This window comes from Panulirus ornatus, chromosome 13 (genome assembly GCF_036320965.1).
Source record: "Panulirus ornatus isolate Po-2019 chromosome 13, ASM3632096v1, whole genome shotgun sequence".
In the NCBI taxonomy this organism is placed as follows: Eukaryota; Metazoa; Arthropoda; class Malacostraca; order Decapoda; family Palinuridae; genus Panulirus; species Panulirus ornatus.
In genome coordinates this window covers 20,666,762-20,687,916 of record NC_092236.1, presented here as the reverse complement: position 1 = coordinate 20,687,916, position 21,155 = coordinate 20,666,762, and the positions used below count along the sequence as shown (strand labels likewise).

The following is a 21,155-nucleotide window of genomic DNA, read 5'->3' as shown; positions in this document are numbered from 1 at the left end:
CAACAAATGATTTCTAATGTAATTCTCACCCTATTCACTCTTATGCTGATAATTCCACCTTACATACTTCAATTCACTTTTCCTCCCCTCTTTTCTTTTACTCATTCTCTTTCTTGTGCTGATCATATTTCCTCTCTCATTTTGTACCTGTGCAAAATCTGGGAGTGGGGAAGCAATAACCTCAAGTTTAATGATACTATAATGCAATTTCTCCCTATTTCTCCCTCTAAGAATCATTTTTCCTCTTAAGTTTCAGAACACCAAAATTCAACTTTATAATAACATACACTTTATGGGCATTACCATTGCTTCATTAGGTCCTAGAAACCCTACATAATCAATATCTTAAATTCTGCTTCCAAAAGTCTGAGAATGCTGTATAGGTGCCATAATTTTCTTTTGTGAGAAGCCATTTCATATCTACTGGTGCTTAATTTGCCTGAATATGGAGTACTGCATACACTTTTGGAGTGACTTGTGTTTTACCTCTCTATTAACTACAGCAGAATCAAAAGCCTCCCATTACATTTATTCTCTTAGCAGCACCTCTCTTCAGCCTTCCCTTTCCAAATGCTGCAATGTTGCTGTTCCCTCTCTGTTATATAAATATTATTTTGGCCATTGTTCTCAAGAGATGTCTTCATGTATCCCCACCCTATAAGGTTTGGATACATGATATGTGTATGGTTACTGCTTCCCATAGTTTCTGTGTAGAAACTAACCACTCAAGGATTGGCTCATATGATGCCTCCTCAATCCCTCAAACTGCTAAGTTATGGTATTCCCTTCCTTCATTTGTCTTTCCCTCGTCATATAACCTCTCTTCCTATAAAAGTCAGGTCTACAAACAACTGCACAGCCCAGATTAGTTTCTTTCTTTTCTTTACTTTTCCTTTAACCTGAGATGGCCTTAACTGGGACATGTTTTGCTTTTGCCATGTTGTCATTATAAAGAAAAATGTATCTATCTCACATCTTAATATCTGTCTCAGCCAGAATTCATGGAAAGTCAACACCTGCAGAGTCTTCCCCACCCTCTAAAACCTTTGTTTTCATACACATTTACCCTTTTCTGCATTAGTAAGGTAGTGTCAAAGACAGAAGAAATGGTCTCATTCCTTTACATCCAATCGCAAGATGTTATATATAATGCAATGAGACCAAAGCCTTTATTCACAATTAAGCCCCATAGACCTTTCTGTGTTTTCCTACAACCACTTCGTCTGCCCTGGTTCAGTCAATTGACTTTATGTCATCCCGTAATCCAAATCACTCTAGTTCAACTTATCTCTTGCACTCCATCTGTCAACCTATTTCTTGATTTCCCCCTTTTCCTTGATCCTTAGATTGTTGAAATGTACACCCTATTGACTATTTCATATTAGATCATGTTATGTTCCTTAGAAGGCTTGGAAGACTCAATACTAAAATGATAGAAATTTCCAGCAGCCAATTAAAATTGCTGTTTTTTCCAAACTTTAACAATCTTTCTGGAAATGTATGGGTTTCCTGACGAAGTTCACCAATAATTTTATCATCAAATTGTCATCCATTGCTAGTAGTGTGGAAACCTTGCATCTGCATAAATCTTTCTTCTGTTTATGAAATTCACCATATTCCCGAAACTTTTTCTTACTACTTTAGCATTCATTTTCATCTATCTAAAACAATAAAAACAAATTCTTTCCACTTGTTGCACACTATATGTAGAATGATGATACTTTCTATCACATACCAAAAACTCAATCAAAAAGGATCAACCGTGGTTTTATTGTTAGCCCAAGCTTTTACTATAAAATTATAATTATGCCATTACTGTTGTGGATGAGAGAGCTTGGGAAGTGAGTCAGTTGTTGTTTGCTGATGATACAGCGCTGGTGGCTGATTCAGGTGAGAAACTGCAGAAGCTGGTGACTGAGTTTGGTAAAGTGTGTGAAAGAAGAAAGTTAAGAGTAAATGTGAATAAGAGCAAGGTTATTAGGTACAGTAGGGTTGAGGGTCAAGTCAATTGGGAGGTAAGTTTGAATGGAGAAAAACTGGAGGAAGTAAAGTGTTTTAGATATCTGGGAGTGGATTTGGCAGCGGATGGAACCATGGAAGCGGAAGTAAATCATAGGGTGGGGGAGGGGGCAAAAATCCTGGGAGCCTTGAAGAATGTGTGGAAGTCGAGAACATTATCTCGGAAAGCAAAAAATGGGTATGTTTGAAGGAATAGTGGTTCCAACAATGTTGTATGGTTGCGAGGCGTGGGCTATGGATAGAGTTGTGCGCAGGAGGGTGGATGTGCTGGAAATGAGATGTTTGAGGACAATGTGTGCTGTGAGGTGGTTTGATCGAGTAAGTAATGTAAGGGTAAGAGAGATGTGTGGAAATAAAAAGAGCATGGTTGAGAGAGCAGAAGAGGGTGTTTTGAAATGGTTTGGGCACATGGAGAGAATGAGTGAGGAAAGATTGACCAAGAGGATATATGTGTCGGAGGTAGAGGGAATGAGGAGAACTGGGAGACCAAATTGCAGGTGGAAAGATGGAGTGAAAAAGATTTTGAGTGATCGGGGCCTGAACATGCAGGAGGGTGAAAGGCGGCAAGGAATAGAGTGAATTGGATCGATGTGGTATAACGGGGTCGACGTGCTGTCAGTGGATTAAATCAGGGCATGTGAAGCGTCTGGGGTAAACCATGGAAAGTTGTGTGGGGCCTAGATGTGGAAAGGGAGCTGTGGTTTCGGGTATTATTGCATCATGACAGCTGGAGACTGAGTGTGAACGAATGGGGCCTTTGTTGTCTTTTCCTAGCGCTACCTCGCACACATGAGGGGGGAGGGGGATGGTATTCCATGTGTGGCGAGGTGGCGATGGGAATGAATAAAGGCAGACAGTGTGAATTGTGTGCATGGGTATATAAGTATGTGTCTGTGTGTTTATATATATGTGTACATTGAGATGTATAGGTATGTATATTTGCGTGTGTGGACGTGTATGTATATACATGTGTATGGGGGTGGGTTGGGCATTTCTTTCGTCTGTTTCCTTGCGCTACCTCGCAAACGCAGGAGACAGCGACAAAGCAAAATAAATAAAAAAATAAAAATACTTAAAATACATGTTCTATCATCTATCAACTATCTATATCTCTGACACCTGTTCCCAACTGTAACTCCCTTAAGGGGGTGACCACAGCAAGAGTGTCTCCATAACCAGTGAACTTCAGTGTCGATTCTGAGCCTTTACTGCCTCAACCTTAATGGACCACTGGCATAGGACAACTCTAGTGCAGTGCTTGCAGAGGCTCCTACCTAATGTTCATACTGACTACTTCTGCCTAATGCTTCTTCTTAATGTTCCTACCTACTGCATCAACAAAATGTTCTACCTAATGTTTCTGCTTAAATGTTCTTACCTACTACTACTATCCAATGCTCCTACCACCTTGCCAAAAGGTAAGGCTAGCACATAGTGCTCACTGCAGGAAATTCTAGAATTACAAAGAATGAGCAGTGTGTTAAAAGTATTCAAGTGTTATGTACGACAGGGAGAGATTGTATACTTGAGGACAGAATGCCCATTGTCCTCATGTGGGTGTGGCAGGAAAAAAAAGGCTATCTGAGGCAGAGGAGTGAAACCTGACAACCACTGAAATGCTGGCTCACTATGTCACTAACCCACATGATAATGCATATCTCAACCCTATCCAACAGAATGTTTCCTGTTGGGGGAAAGTTTCTCCCTATTAAAATTCTGGTGCACTTTTTAAGCCGTGGAATTATTTTAAGCGAGATATATTAGCTACATATAGGATCATAACATGGAAAGAACAATGAATAAAATTTGGGACTAAACTAACATCTCATCAATTGTAAAAAGAAAGCATGTTATTCCCTCTTATCAAATAAGAAAAGATACAAAAGAATATAAGTTTTCCAAAATACATGGTACTGTGATCTAAATGATTTTAAAACTAAACAAATGCAAACATCAGAGAAGGAGGCAAATGGGGAGGTGATAACAAGTAGTGGTGATGAGAAGATGGAGTGAGTATTTTGAAGGTTTGTTGAATGTGTCCAATGATAGAGTGGCAGATATAGGGTGTTTTGGTCAAGATGGTGTGCAAAGTGAGAGGGTTATGGAGAAAGAGGTAGTAAAAGCTTTGCAGAACATAAAAGCCGGCAAGGCGGCGGGTTTTTATGGTATTGCAGTGGAATTTATTAAGAAAGGGGATGACTGCGTTGTTGACTGGTTGGTAAGGTTATTTAATGTATGTATGACTTATGGTGAGGTGCCTGAGGATTGGCGGAATGCATGCATAGTGCCATTGTACAAAGGCAAAGGGGATAAAAGTGAGTGCCCAAATTACAGAGGTATAAGTTTGCTGAGTATTCCTAGGAAATTATATGGGAGGGTATTGATTGAGAGGGTGAAGGCATGTACAAAGCATCAGATTGGGGAAGAGCAGTGTGGTTTCAGAAGTGGTGGAGGATGTGTGGATCAGGTGTTTGCTTAGAAGAATGTATGTGAGAAATACTTAGAAACGCAAAAGGATTTGTATGTAGCATTTATGGATCTGGAGAAGGCAGATAATATTACATACTACAGATGCTCTGTGGAAGGTATTAAGAATATATGGTGTGGGAGGCAAGTTGTTAGAAGCAGTGAGAAGTTTTTATCGAGGATGTAAGGTATGTGTACGAGTAGGAAGAGAGGAAAGTGAATGGTTCTCAATGAATGTTGGTTTGAGGTAGGGGTGTGTGATGTCTCCATGGTTGTTTAATTTGTTAATAGATGGGGTTGTTAGGGAGGTGAATGCAAGAGTTTTGGAGAGAAGGGCAAGTATGCAGTTTGTTGTGGATGAGAGAGCTTGGGAAGTGTCAGTTGTTGTTCGCTGATGATACAGTGCTGGTGGCTGATTCGGGTGAGAAACTGCAGAAGCTAGAGACTGAAATTGGTAAAGTGTGTGAAAGAAGAAAGCTTAGAGTAAATGTGAATAAGAGCAAGGATACTAGGTACAGTAGGGTTGAGGGACAAGTCAATTGGGAGGTAAGTTTGAATGGAGGAAAACTGGAGGAAGTGAAGTGTTTTAGATATCTGGGAAAGGATTTGGCAGTGGATGGAACAATGGAAGCGGAAGTGAGTCATAGGGTGGGGGAGGGGGCAATAGTTCTGGGAGCTTTGAAAAATGTGTGGAAGGCGAGAACATTATCTCGGAAAGCAAAAATAGGTATGTTTGAAGGAATAGCAGTTCCGACAATGTTATATGGTTGCGAGGCATGGGCTATAGAGAGAGTTATGAGGAGGAGGGTGGATGTGCTGGAAATGAGATGTTTGGGAACAATATGTGGTGTGAGGTGGTTTGATCGAGTAAGTAATGAAAGGGTAAGAGAGATGTGTGGTAATGAAAAGAGTGTGGTTGAGAGAGCACAAGAGGGTGTTCTGAAGTGGTTTGGTCACATGGAGAGAATGAGCGAGGAAAGATTGACAAAGAGGATATATGTGTCAGAGGTGGAGGGAACGAGGAGAAGTGGGAGACCAAATTGGAGAAGGAAAGATTGAGTGAAAAAGATTTTGAGTGATTGGGGCCTGAACATGCAGGAGGGTGAAAGGCGTGCAAGGAATAGAGTGAATTGGAACGATGTCGTATACTGGGGTTGACATGCTGTCAATGGATTGAACAAGGGCATGTGAAGTGTCTGGATGTGGAAAGGGAGCTGTGGTTTCAGTGCATTATACATGACAGCTAGAGACTGAGTATGAACGAATGTGGCCTTTGTTGTGTTTTCCTAGTGCTACCTTGCGCACATGCGGGGGGAGGGGGTTGTCATTTCATGTGTGGCGGGGTGGCGATGGGAATGAATAAGGGCAGACAGCATGAATTATGTTTTTTTTTTTTTTTTTTTTTTTTTTTTTATACTTTGTCGCTGTCTCCCGCGTTTGCGAGGTAGCGCAAGGAAACAGACGAAAGAAATGGCCCAACCCCCATACACACGTACATACACACGTCCACACACGCAAATATACATACCTACACAGCTTTCCATGGTTTACCCCAGACGCTTCACATGCCTTGATTCAATCCACTGACAGCACGTCAACCCCTGTATACCACATCGCTCCAATTCACTCTATTTCTTGCCCTCCTTTCACCCTCCTGCATGTTCAGGCCCCGATCACACAAAATCTTTTTCACTCCATCTTTCCACCTCCAATTTGGTCTCCCTCTTCTCCTCGTTCCCTCCACCTCCGACACATATATCCTCTTGGTCAATCTTTCCTCACTCATTCTCTCCATGTGCCCAAACCATTTCAAAACACCATCTTCTGCTCTCTCAACCACGCTCTTTTTATTTCCACACATCTCTCTTACCCTTACGTTACTTACTCGATCAAACCACCTCACACCACACATTGTCCTCAAACATCTCATTTCCAGCACATCCATCCTCCTGCGCACAACTCTATCCATAGCCCACGCCTCGCAACCATACAACATTGTTGGAACCACTATTCCTTCAAACATACCCATTTTTGCTTTCCGAGATAATGTTCTCGACTTCCACACATTTTTCAAGGCTCCCAAAATTTTCGCCCCCTCCCCCACCCTATGATCCACTTCCGCTTCCATGGTTCCATCCGCTGACAGATCCACTCCCAGATATCTAAAACACTTCACTTCCTCCAGTTTTTCTCCATTCAAACTCACCTCCCAATTGACTTGACCCTCAACCCTACTGTACCTAATAACCTTGCTCTTATTCACATTTACTCTTAACTTTCTTCTTCCACACACTTTACCAAACTCAGTCACCAGCTTCTGCAGTTTCTCACATGAATCAGCCACCAGCGCTGTATCATCAGCGAACAACAACTGACTCACTTCCCAAGCTCTCTCATCCCCAACAGACTTCATACTTGCCCCTCTTTCCAGGACTCTTGCATTTACCTCCCTAACAACCCCATCCATAAACAAATTAAACAACCATGGAGACATCACACACCCCTGCCGCAAACCTACATTCACTGAGAACCAATCACTTTCCTCTCTTCCTACACGTACACATGCCTTACATCCTCGATAAAAACTTTTCACTGCTTCTAACAACTTGCCTCCCACACCATATATTCTTAATACCTTCCACAGAGCATCTCTATCAACTCTATCATATGCCTTCTCCAGATCCATAAATGCTACATACAAATCCATTTGAATTATGTACGTGTGTATATATGTATATGTGTGTGTGTATATACGTATACGTTGAGATGTATAGGTATGTATATGTGCGTGTGTGGACGTGTATGTATATACCTGTGTATGTGGGTGGGTTGGGCCATTCTTTCGTCAGTTTCCTTTCGCTACCTCACTAACACACGAGACAGCAACAAAGTATAATAAATAATAAATAAATATATATAACTAAACAATGAGTCATTAGTATAGCTAGTTTTCCTATTACCTGCAAAACATAACCAGTTAAAGTATGCCCTAGTATAGTATACAATTTAAAGGATTACTAAGGCAGATCTTCATTTTCAACTCACCACGTATATATCATTGGTTACTGGGTGTTTTTCACAAACGAAGTATGGCTGGGGAAAGGGTGACAGATTACATCTCTGGCCAATAGTCCATTGATGAATGCCGTTATGAGACCCGACCACTTCTTGAGTGTCCAAGTCAATAAATTTACCGGGTTTGTCCTCAATGTACTGTAAAGGAAAGGAAAACAGAATTTTTTTCATACATGTTAACCATCTCTGTCCTTCATGAGGCAGCATGAGGAACAGAGGAACAATGTCCCCACTTATTCACATCCATTCTCTACCTGTCTTACATATTACACCAAAACCAGAGCACACCATCCACAGCCAAGCCTCACAGATCATTCCATTCTATTCCTTGCATGTCTCTCACACTTTTGGATACTAAAGCCAAGACACTAAGTATTAGTGATTGGAGTAAGTGATATGGCAGCTGAAGGTATAATTCATGAGTAAATGAAAACTGTGAACAGCTTGTCTAATAGTGTACTGAAAAAGGGCTGATGATTAAGAATATCTGTTCTAAAAAAGGGGAGGGAGTGGACTTAGCAGCAGATGGAACCATGGAAGCGGAAGTGAGTCACTGGGTGCGGGAGGGGGCGAAGGTTCTGGGAGCGTTGAAAAATGTGTGGAAGGCGAGAACGTTATCTCGGAGCAAAAATGGGTATGTTTGAAGGAATATTGGTTCCAACAATGTTATATGGTTGCAAGGCATGGACTATAGATAGGGTTGTACGGAGGAGGGCGGATGTGTTGGAAATGAAATGTTTGAGGACAATCTGTGGTGTGAGGTGGTTTGATCGAGTAATGAAAGGGTAAGAGAGATGTGTGGTAATAAAAAGAGTGTGGTTGAGAGAGTAGAAAAATATGTATTGAAATGGTTTGGTCACATGGAGAGAATGAGTGGGGAAAGATCGACAAAGAGGATATATGTGTCAGAGGTGGAGGGAATGAGGAGAATCAGGAAACCAAATTGGAGGTGGAAGGATGGAGTGAAAAAGATTTTGAGCGATTGGGACCTGAACATGCAGGAGGGTGAAAGGCGTGCAAGGAATAGCGTGAATTGGAATGATGTGGTATACCTGGGTTGACGTGCTGTACACATGACAGCTAGAGACTGAGTGTGAATGAATGTGGCTTTTGTTGTCTTTTTCTAGCACTCGGGCGGAAGGGGGTGCCATTTCATGTGTGGCAAGGTGGCAATGGGAATGGATGAAGCCAGCAAGTATGAATATGAACATGTGTATATATGTATATATCTGTGTATGTATATATATGAATACGTTGAAATGTATAGGTATGTACATGTGCATGTGTGGGCATTTATGTATATCCATGTGTATGTGGGTAGGTTGGCCCATTCTTTTGTTGGTTTCCTTGCGCTACCTTCCTAACGCAGGAGACGGCGGCATAGTATAATTGAAAAATTTAAATATATATATTTTTTTTTTTCCTTTGCCGCTGTCTCCCGCGTTTGCGAGGTAGCGCAAGGAAATAGACAAAAGAAATGGCCCAACCCACCCCCATACACATGTATAAACATACGTCCACACACGCAAATATACATACCTACACAGCTTTCCATCGTTTACCCCAGACGCTTCACATGCCCTGATTCAATCCACTGACAGCACGTCAACCCCGGTATACCACATCGATCCAATTCACTCTATTCCTTGCACGCCTTTCACCCTCCTGCATGTTCAGGCCCCGATCACACAAAATCTTTTTCACTCCATCTTTCCACCTCCAATTTGGTCTCCCACTTCTCCTCGTTCCCTCCACCTCCGACACATATATCCTCTTGGTCAATCTTTCCTCACTCATTCTCTCCATATGCCCAAACCATTTCAAAACACCCTCTTCTGCTCTCTCAACCACGCTCTTTTTATTTCCACACATCTCTCTTACCCTTACGTTACTTACACGATCAAACCACCTCACACCACACATTGTCCTCAAACATCTCATTTCCAGCACATCCATCCTCCTGCGCACAACTCTATTCATAGCCCACGCCTCACAACCATACAACATTGTTGAAACCACTATTCCTTCAAACATACCCATTTTTGCTTTCCGAGATAATGTTCTCGACTTCCAAACGTTCTTCAGGGCTCCCAGGATTTTCGCCCCCTCCCCCACCCTATGATCCACTTCCGCTTCCATGGTTCCATCCGCTGCCAGATCCACTCCCAGATATCTAAAACACTTTACTTCCTCCAGTTTTTCTCCATTCAAACTTACCTCCCAATTGACTTGACCCTCAACCCTACTGTACCTAATAACCTTGCTCTTATTCACATTTACTCTTAACTTTCTTCTTTCACACACTTTACCAAACTCAGTCACCAGCTTCTGCAGTTTCTCACATGAATCTGCCACCAGCGCTGTATCATCAGCGAACAACAACTGACTCACTTCCCAAGCTCTCTCATCCACAACAGACTTCATACTTGCCCCTCTTTCCAAAACTCTTGCATTCACCTCCCTAACAACCCCATCCATAAACAAATTAAACAACCATGGAGACATCACACACTCCTGCCGCAAACCTACATTCACTGAGAACCAATCACTTTCCTCTCTTCCTACACGTACACATGCCTTACATCCTCGATAAAAACTTTTCACTGCTTCTAACAACTTGCCTCCCACACCATATATTCTTAATACCTTCCACAGAGCATCTCTATCAACTCTATCATATACCTTCTCCAGATCCATAAATGTTACATACAAATCCATTTGTTTTTCTAAGTATTTCTCACATACATTCTTCAAAGCAAACACCTGATCCACACATCCTCTACCACTTCTGAAACCACACTGCTCTTCCCCAATCTGATTCTCTGTACATGCCTTCACCCTCTCAATCAATACCCTCCCATATAATTTACCAGGAATACTCAACAAACTTATACCTCTGTAATTTGAGCACTCACTCTTATCCCCTTTGCCTTTGTACAATGGCACTATGCACGCATTCTGCCAATCCTCAGGCACCGCACCATGAGTCATGCATACATTAAATAACCTTACCAACCAGTCAGTAATACAGTCACCCCCTTTTTTAATAATTTCCACTGCAATACCATCCAAACCTGCTGCCTTGCCGGCTTTCATCTTCCACAAAGCTTTTACTACCTCTTCTCTGTTTACCAAATCATTTTCCCTAACCCTCTCACTTTGCACACCACCTCGACCAAAACACCCTATATCTGCCAATCTATCATCAAACACATTCAACAAACCTTCAAAATACTCATTCCATCTCCTTCTCACATCACCACTACTTGTTATCACCTCCCCATTTGCACCCTTCACTGAAGTTCCCATTTGCTCCCTTGTCTTATGCACTTTATTTACCTCCTTGCAGAACATCTTTTTATTCACCCTAAAATTTAATGATACTCTCTAATCCCAACTCTCATTTGCCCTCTTTTTCACCTCTTGCACCTTTCTCTTGACCTCCTGTCTTTCTTTTATACATCTCCCACTCAATTGCATTTTTTCCCTGCAAAAATCATCCAAATGCCTCTCTCTTCTCTTTCACTAATAATCTTACTTCTTCATCCCACCACTCACTACCCTTTCTAATCAACCCACCTCCCACTCTTCTCATGCCACAAGCATCTTTTGCGCAATCCATCACTGATTCCCTAAATACATCTCATTCCTCCCCCACTCCCCTTACTTCCACTGTTCTCACCTTTTTCCATTCTGTACTCAGTCTCCCCTGGTACTTCCTCACACAAGTCTCCTTCCCAAGCTCACTTACTCTCACCACCCTCTTCATCCCAACATTCACTCTTCTTTTCTGGAAACGCCATACAAATCTTCACCTTAGCCTCCACAAGATAATGATCAGACATCCCTCCAGTTGCACCTCTCAGCACATTAACATCCAAAAGTCTCTCTTTCGCGCGCCTCTCAATTAACACGTAATCCAATAACGCTCTCTGGCCATCTCTCCTATTTACATATGTATACTTATGTATATCTCGCTTTTTAAACCACGTATTCCCAATCACCAGTCCTTTTTCAGCACATAAATCTACAAGCTCTTCACCATTTCCATTTACAACACTGAACACCCCATTTATACCAATTATTCCCTCAACTGCCACATTACTCACCTTTGCATTCAAATCACCCATGACTATAAATATATATATAAATATATATATATATATATATATATATATATATATATATATATATATATATATATATATATATATTATTTTTTTTTTATTATACTTTGTCGCTGTCTCCCGCGTTTGCGAGGTAGCGCAAGGAAACAGACGAAAGAAATGGCCCAACCCACCCCCATACACATGTATATACATACGTCCACACACGCAAATATACATACCTACACAGCTTTCCATGGTTTACCCCAGACGCTTCACATGCCTTGATTCAATCCACTGACAGCACGTCAACCCCGGTATACCACATTGCTCCAATTCACTCTATTCCTTGCCCTCCTTTCACCCTCCTGCATGTTCAGGCCTCGATCACACAAAATCTTTTTCACTCCATCTTTCCACCTCCAATTTGGTCTCCCTCTTCTCCTCGTTCCCTCCACCTCCGACACATATATCCTCTTGGTCAATCTTTCCTCACTCATTCTCTCCATGTGCCCAAACCATTTCAAAACACCCTCTTCTGCTCTCTCAACCACGCTCTTTTTATTTCCACACATCTCTCTTACCCTTACGTTACTCACTCGATCAAACCACCTCACACCACACATTGTCCTCAAACATCTCATTTCCAGCACATCCATCCTCCTGCGCACAACTCTATCCATAGCCCACGCCTCGCAACCATACAACATTGTTGGAACCACTATTCCTTCAAACATACCCATTTTTGCTTTCCGAGATAATGTTCTCGACTTCCACACATTCTTCAAGGCCCCCAGAATTTTCGCCCCCTCCCCCACCCTATGATCCACTTCCGCTTCCATGGTTCCATCCGCTGCCAGATCCACTCCCAGATATCTAAAACACTTCACTTCCTCCAGTTTTTCTCCATTCAAACTCACCACCCAATTGACTTGACCCTCAACCCTACTGTACCTAATAACCTTGCTCTTATTCACATTTACTCTTAACTTTCTTCTTCCACACACTTTACCAAACTCAGTCACCAGCTTCTGCAGTTTCTCACATGAATCAACCACCAGCGCTGTATCATCAGCGAACAACAACTGACTCACTTCCCAAGCTCTCTCATCCCCAACAGACTTCATACTTGCCCCTCTTTCCAAAACTCTTGCATTTACCTCCCTAACAACCCCATCCATAAACAAATTAAACAACCATGGAGACATCACACACCCCTGCCGCAAACCTACATTCACTGAGAACCAATCACTTTCCTCTCTTCCTACACGTACACATGCCTTACATCCTCGATAAAAACTTTTCACTGCTTCTAACAACTTTCCTCCCACACCATATATTCTTAATACCTTCCACAGAGCATCTCTATCAACTCTATCATATGCCTTCTCCAGATCCATAAATGCTACATACAAATCCATTTGCTTTTCTAAGTATTTCTCACATACATTCTTCAAAGCAAACACCTGATCCACACATCCTCTACCACTTCTGAAACCACACTGCTCTTCCCCAATCTGATTCTCTGTACATGCCTTCACCCTCTCAATCAATACCCTCCCATATAATTTACCAAGAATACTCAACAAACTTATACCTCTGTAATTTGAGCACTCACTCTTATCCCCTTTGCCTTTGTACAATGGCACTATGCACGCATTCTGCCAATCCTCAGGCACCGCACCATGAGTCATACATACATTAAATAACCTTACCAACCAGTCAACAATACAGTCACCCCCTTTTTTAATAATTTCCACTGCAATACCATCCAAACCTGCTGCCTTGCCGGCTTTCATCTTCCACAAAGCTTTTACTACCTCTTCTCTGTTTACCAAATCATTTTCCCTAACCCTCTCACTTTGCACACCACCTCGACCAAAACACCCTATATCTGCCAATCTATCATCAAACACATTCAACAAACCTTCAAAATACTCATTCCATCTCCTTCTCACATCACCACTACTTGTTATCACCTCCCCATTTGCACCCTTCACTGAAGTTCCCATTTGCTCCCTTGTCTTATGCACTTTATTTACCTCCTTGCAGAACATCTTTTTATTCACCCTAAAATTTAATGATACTCTCTAATCCCAACTCTCATTTGCCCTCTTTTTCACCTCTTGCACCTTTCTCTTGACCTCCTGTCTTTCTTTTATACATCTCCCACTCAATTGCATTTTTTCCCTGCAAAAATCATCCAAATGCCTCTCTCTTCTCTTTCACTAATAATCTTACTTCTTCATCCCACCACTCACTACCCTTTCTAATCAACCCACCTCCCACTCTTCTCATGCCACAAGCATCTTTTGCGCAATCCATCACTGATTCCCTAAATACATCCCATTCCTCCCCCACTCCCCTTACTTCCACTGTTCTCACCTTTTTCCATTCTGTACTCAGTCTCCCCTGGTACTTCCTCACACAAGTCTCCTTCCCAAGCTCACTTACTCTCACCACCCTCTTCATCCCAACATTCACTCTTCTTTTCTGGAAACGCCATACAAATCTTCACCTTAGCCTCCACAAGATAATGATCAGACATCCCTCCAGTTGCACCTCTCAGCACATTAACATCCAAAAGTCTCTCTTTCGCGCGCCTCTCAATTAACACGTAATCCAATAACGCTCTCTGGCCATCTCTCCTATTTACATATGTATACTTATGTATATCTCGCTTTTTAAACCAGGTATTCCCAATCACCAGTCCTTTTTCAGCACATAAATCTACAAGCTCTTCACCATTTCCATTTACAACACTGAACACCCCATTTATACCAATTATTCCCTCAACTGCCACATTACTCACCTTTGCATTCAAATCACCCATGACTATAAATATATATATAAATATATATATATATATATATATATATATATATATATATATATATATATATATATATATATATATATATATATATTATTTTTTTTTTATTATACTTTGTCGCTGTCTCCCGCGTTTGCGAGGTAGCGCAAGGAAACAGACGAAAGAAATGGCCCAACCCACCCCCATACACATGTATATACATACGTCCACACACGCAAATATACATACCTACACAGCTTTCCATGGTTTACCCCAGACGCTTCACATGCCTTGATTCAATCCACTGACAGCACGTCAACCCCGGTATACCACATCGCTCCAATTCACTCTATTCCTTGCCCTCCTTTCACCCTCCTGCATGTTCAGGCCTCGATCACACAAAATCTTTTTCACTCCATCTTTCCACCTCCAATTTGGTCTCCCTCTTCTCCTCGTTCCCTCCACCTCCGACACATATATCCTCTTGGTCAATCTTTCCTCACTCATTCTCTCCATGTGCCCAAACCATTTCAAAACACCCTCTTCTGCTCTCTCAACCACGCTCTTTTTATTTCCACACATCTCTCTTACCCTTACGTTACTCACTCGATCAAACCACCTCACACCACACATTGTCCTCAAACATCTCATTTCCAGCACATCCATCCTCCTGCGCACAACTCTATCCATAGCCCACGCCTCGCAACCATACAACATTGTTGGAACCACTATTCCTTCAAACATACCCATTTTTGCTTTCCGAGATAATGTTCTCGACTTCCAAACATTCTTCAAGGCCCCCAGAATTTTCGCCCCCTCCCCCACCCTATGATCCACTTCCGCTTCCATGGTTCCATCCGCTGCCAGATCCACTCCCAGATATCTAAAACACTTCACTTCCTCCAGTTTTTCTCCATTCAAACTCACCACCCAATTGACTTGACCCTCAACCCTACTGTACCTAATAACCTTGCTCTTATTCACATTTACTCTTAACTTTCTTCTTCCACACACTTTACCAAACTCAGTCACCAGCTTCTGCAGTTTCTCACATGAATCAACCACCAGCGCTGTATCATCAGCGAACAACAACTGACTCACTTCCCAAGCTCTCTCATCCCCAACAGACTTCATACTTGCCCCTCTTTCCAAAACTCTTGCATTTACCTCCCTAACAACCCCATCCATAAACAAATTAAACAACCATGGAGACATCACACACCCCTGCCGCAAACCTACATTCACTGAGAACCAATCACTTTCCTCTCTTCCTACACGTACACATGCCTTACATCCTCGATAAAAACTTTTCACTGCTTCTAACAACTTTCCTCCCACACCATATATTCTTAATACCTTCCACAGAGCATCTCTATCAACTCTATCATATGCCTTCTCCAGATCCATAAATGCTACATACAAATCCATTTGCTTTTCTAAGTATTTCTCACATACATTCTTCAAAGCAAACACCTGATCCACACATCCTCTACCACTTCTGAAACCACACTGCTCTTCCCCAATATATATATATATTTTCATACTATTCGCTGTTTCCCGCGTTAGCGAGGTAGCGTTAAGAACAGAGGACTGGGCCTGTGAGGGACTATCCTCATCTGGTCCCCTTCTCTGTTCCTTCTTTGGAAAAAAAAAAAAAAAAAGAGGGGAGGATTTCCAGCCCCCCGCTCGCTTCCCTTTTAGTCGCCTTCTTCGACATGCAGGGAATACGTGGGAAGTATTCTTTCTCCCCTATCCCCAGGGAATTATATATATATATATATATATATATATATATATATATATATATATATATATATATATATATATATATATATATATATATATGTATGTGTGTGTGTGTGTGTATATATATGTATATATATGTATGTGTGTGTGTGTGTATATGTGCGTATGTATGTGTATGTGTGTGTATGTGTATATGTATATATATATGTATATTATCCCTGGGGATAGGGGTGAAAGAATACTTCCCACGTATTCCTCGCGTGTCGTAGAAAGCGACTAGAGGGGACGGGAGCGGGGGGCCAGAAATCCTCCCCTCCTTGTATTAACTTTCTAAAATGGGAAACAGAAGAAGGAGTCACGCGGGGAGTGCTCATCCTCCTCGAAGGCTCAGAGTGGGGTGCCTAAATGTGTGTGGATGTAACCAAGATGTGAAAAAAGGAGAGATAGGTAGTATGTTTGAGGAAAGGAACCTGGATGTTTTCGCTCTGAGTGAAACGAAGCTCAAGGGTAAAGGGGAAGAGTGGTTTGGGAATGTCTGGCGAGTAAAGTCAGGGGTTAGTGAGAGGACAAGAGCAAGGGAAGGAGTAGCAATACTCCTGAAACAGGAATTGTGGGAGTATGTGATAGAGTGTAAGAAAGTAAATTCTCGATTAATATGGGTAAAACTGAAAGTTGATGGAGAGAGGTGGGTGATTATTGGTGCATATGCACCTGGGCAAGTGTTTTGGGAGCAGCTGAATGAGTGTGTTAGTGGTTTTGATGCACGAGACCGGGTTATAGTGATGGGTGATTTGAATGCAAAGGTGGGTGGTGTGGCAGTTGAGGGAATAATTGGTATACATGGCGTGTTCGGTGTTGTAAATGGAAATGGTGAAGAGCTTGTAGATTTATGTGCTGAAAAAGGACTGATGATTGGGAATACCTGGTTTAAAATGCGAGATATACATAAGTATACTTATGTAAGTAGGAGAGATGGCCAGAGAGCATTATTGGATTACGTGTTAATTGACAGGCGTGCGAAAGAGAGACTTTTGGATGTTAATGTGCTGAGAGGTGCAACTGGAGGGATGTCTGATCATTATCTTATGGAGGCTAAGGTGAAGATTTGTATGGGTTTTCAGAAAAGAAGAGTGAATGTTGGGGTGAAGAGGGTGGTGAGAGTAAGTGAGCTTGAGAAGGAGACCTGTGTGAGGAAGTACCAGGAGAGACTGAGTACAGAATGGAAAAAGGTGAGAACAATGGAAGCAAGGGGAGTGGGGGAGGAATGGGATGTATTTAGGGAATCAGTGATGGATTGCGCAAAAGATGCTTGTGGCATGAGAAGAGTGGGAGGTGGGTTGATTAGAAAGGGTAGTGAGTGGTGGGATGAAGAAGTAAGAGTATTAGTGAAAGAGAAGAGAGAGGCATTTGGACAATTTTTGCAGGGAAAAAATGCAGTTGAGTGGGAGATGTATAAAAGAAAGAGACAGGAGGTCAAGAGAAAGGTGCAAGAGGTGAAAAAAAAGGGCAAATGAGAGTTGGGGTGAGAGAGTATCATTAAATTTTAGGGAGAATAAAAAGATGTTCTGGAAGGAGGTAAATAAAGTGCGTAAGACAAGGGAGGAAATGGGAACTTCAGTGATGGGCACAAATGGGGAGGTGATAACAAGTAGTGGTGATGTGAGAAGGAGATGGAGTGAGTATTTTGAAGGTTTGTTGAATGTGTTTGATGATAGAGTGGCAGATATAGGGTGTTTTGGTCGAGGTGGTGTGCAAAGTGAGAGGGTTAGGGAAAATGATTTGGTAAACAGAGAAGAGGTAGTGAAAGCTTTGCAGAAGATGAAAGCCGGCAAGGCAGCAGGTTTGGATGGTATTGCAGTGGAATTTATTAAAAAAGGGGGTGACTGTATTGTTGACTGGTTGGTAAGGTTCTTTAATGTATGTATGACTCATGGTGAGGTGCCTGAGGATTGGCGGAATGCGTGCATAGTGCCATTGTACAAAGGCAAAGGGGATAAGAGTGAGTGCTCAAATTACAGAGGTATAAGTTTGTTGAGTATTCCTGGTAAATTATATGGGAGGGTATTGATTGAGAGGGTGAAGGCATGTACAGAGCATCAGATTGGGGAAGAGCAGTGTGGTTTCAGAAGTGGTAGAGGATTTGTGGATCAGGTGTTTGCTTTGAAGAATGTATGTGAGAAATACTTAGAAAAGCAAATGGATTTGTATGTAGCATTTATGGATCTGGAGAAGGCATATGATAGAGTTGATAGAGATGCTCTGTGGAAGGTATTAAGAATATATGGTGTGGGAGGAAAGTTGTTAGAAGCAGTGAAAAGTTTTTATCGAGGATGTAAGGCATGTGTACGTGTAGAAAGAGAGGAAAGTGATTGGTTCTCAGTGAATGTAGGTTTGCGGCAGGGGTGTGTGATGTCTCCATGGTTGTTTAATTTGTTTATGGATGGGGTTGTTAGGGAGGTAAATGCAAGAGTTTTGGAAAGAGGGGCAAGTATGAAGTCTGTTGGGGATGAGAGAGCTTGGGAAGTGAGTCAGTTGTTGTTCGCTGATGATACAGCGCTGGTGGCTGATTCATGTGAGAAACTGCAGAAGCTGGTGACTGAGTTTGGTAAAGTGTGTGAAGAAGAAAGTTAAGAGTAAATGTGAATAAGAGCAAGGTTATTAGGTACAGTAGGGTTGAGGGTCAAGTCAACTGGGAGGTAAGTTTGAATGGTGAGAGGCTGGAGGAAGTGAAGTGTTTTAGATATCTGGGAGTGGATCTGTCAGCGGATGGAACCATGGAAGCGGAAGTGGATCATAGGGTGGGGGAGGGGGCGAAAATCTGGGAGCCTTGAAGAATGTGTGGAAGTCGAGAACATTATCTCGGAAAGCAAAAATGGGTATGTTTGAAGGAATAGTAGTTCCAACAATGTTGTATGGTTGCGAGGCGTGGGCTATGGATAGAGTTGTGCGCAGGAGGATGGATGTGCTGGAAATGAGATGTTTGAGGACAATGTGTGGTGTGAGGGTGGTTTGATCGAGTAAGTAACGTAAGGGTAAGAGAGATGTGTGGAAATAAAAAGAGCGTGGTTGAGAGAGCAGAAGAGGGTGTTTTGAAATGGTTTGGGCACATGGAGAGAATGAGTGAGGAAAGATTGACCAAGAGGATATATGTGTCGGAGGTGGAGGGAACGAGGAGAAGAGGGAGACCAAATTGGAGGTGGAAAGATGGAGTGAAAAAGGATTTTGTGTGATCGGGGCCTGAACATGCAGGAGGGTGAAAGGAGGGCAAGGAATAGAGTGAATTGGAGCGATGTGGTATACAGGGGTTGACGTGCTGTCAGTGGATTGAATCAAGGCATGTGAAGCGTCTGGGGTGAAACATGGAAAGCTGTGTAGGTATGTATATTTGCGTGTGTGGACGTGTGTATGTACATGTGTATGGGGGGGGTTGGGCCATTTCTTTCGTCTGTTTCCTTGCGCTACCTCGCAAACGCGGGAGACAGCGACAAAGTATAAAAAAAAAAAAAAAAAAAAAAATATATATATATATATATATATATATATATATATATATATCTTATTTACTTATATTTCATTATACTTTGTCAATGTCTCCCATGTCAGCGAGGTAGTGCAAGGAAACAGACGAAAGAATGGCCCAACCCACCCACATACACATGTAGATACATACACGTCCACTCACACACATGTACATACCTATACATTTCAACATATACCTATATACATACAAAAACACGCACATATATACACTGTACATAATTCATACTTGCTGCCTTCATTCATTCCCGTCGCCACCCCGCCACACATGAAATGACACCCCTCTCCCCCCACACATGCGCAAGGTAAAGCAAGAAAAAGACAGGCCCCACAAAACTTTCCATGGTTTACCCTAGATGCTTCATATGCCCTGGTTCAATCCATTGACAGCACGTCGACCCCGGTATACCACATCATTCTAATTCACTCTATTCCTTGCATGTCTTTCACCCTCCTGCATGTTCAGGCCCCGATTTCTCAAAATCTTTTTCATTCCATCCTTCCACCTCCAATTTGGTCTCCCACTTTTCATTCCCTCCACCTCTGACACATATATCCTCTATGTCAATCTTTTCTCAATCATTCTCTCCTTGTGACCAAACCATTTCAATACACCCTCTCTGCTCCCTCAACCACACTCTTTTTATTACCACACACCTCTCTTACCCTTTCATTATTTATTTGATCGAACCACCTCACACCACATATCATCCTCAAACATCTCATTTCTGACACATCCACCCTCCTACGCACAACCCTATCTATAGCCCACGCCTCGCAACCATACAACATTGTTGGAACCACTATCCCTTCAATCATACCCATTTTTGCTTGGGTGAATGATGTTGATCCCTGGCCAGGAAGAGAGACTGAGAACAGCACAGCTCAAGGCAAAAGAGTGCAGTCCCCTTTGTGACAGGAATGATCATTGCAGAGTGAAGTCCTTGTAGACAGTGTAGAATCAAGGGTAAAGTTCTCTCTTCTTTCTGGCTTCTTGGACATCTCTACAGCAACTGAACATCATGTTTTTGGTGTGAATGGGCAACAGTGGGATCCATACAACATCACACAAGCGAAACAAAGGCTAACCCAAAGCGGAATGTTTTTATCACCACAGAAGTCTTCAGTCATCCTCTTAACCCCAGACAAATATGAATCCAACCTGCACTTTCCCATCACCTTGAAAAGGACAAGTGCTCCCACTCAACAGAACTCCAATTATTCTGGGCATCACATATGACACCCACACACATATTCACCTCCTATATCAAAATTATAAACACAAAAGCAACCAGATTTGGACAAGAAAATGAATCTCATAGTATCCTCTACAAATAATTTATCCACTTCACCCTAAACTATGCTTCACAGGCCTGGTCATCCATCCTGTCAAA

General features: G+C 42.1%; 1 protein-coding gene across 2 annotated transcripts in view; it reads right to left on the bottom strand.

The window, feature by feature from the left end:
* The window catches only part of LOC139752797 (mitochondrial tRNA-specific 2-thiouridylase 1), a 111,230-nt gene that overhangs the window by 26,029 nt on the left and 64,046 nt on the right, over nt 1-21,155 (bottom strand). The window contains exon 5 of one of the 2 annotated variants that reach the window (XM_071668714.1): nt 7,531-7,746. In XM_071668714.1, coding sequence (XP_071524815.1) covers nt 7,531-7,746 — 216 coding nt within the window. Of the gene's footprint in view, nt 1-7,530; nt 7,747-21,155 lie in introns of those variants that run through there. The other variant, XM_071668715.1, reaches the window with a different exon arrangement.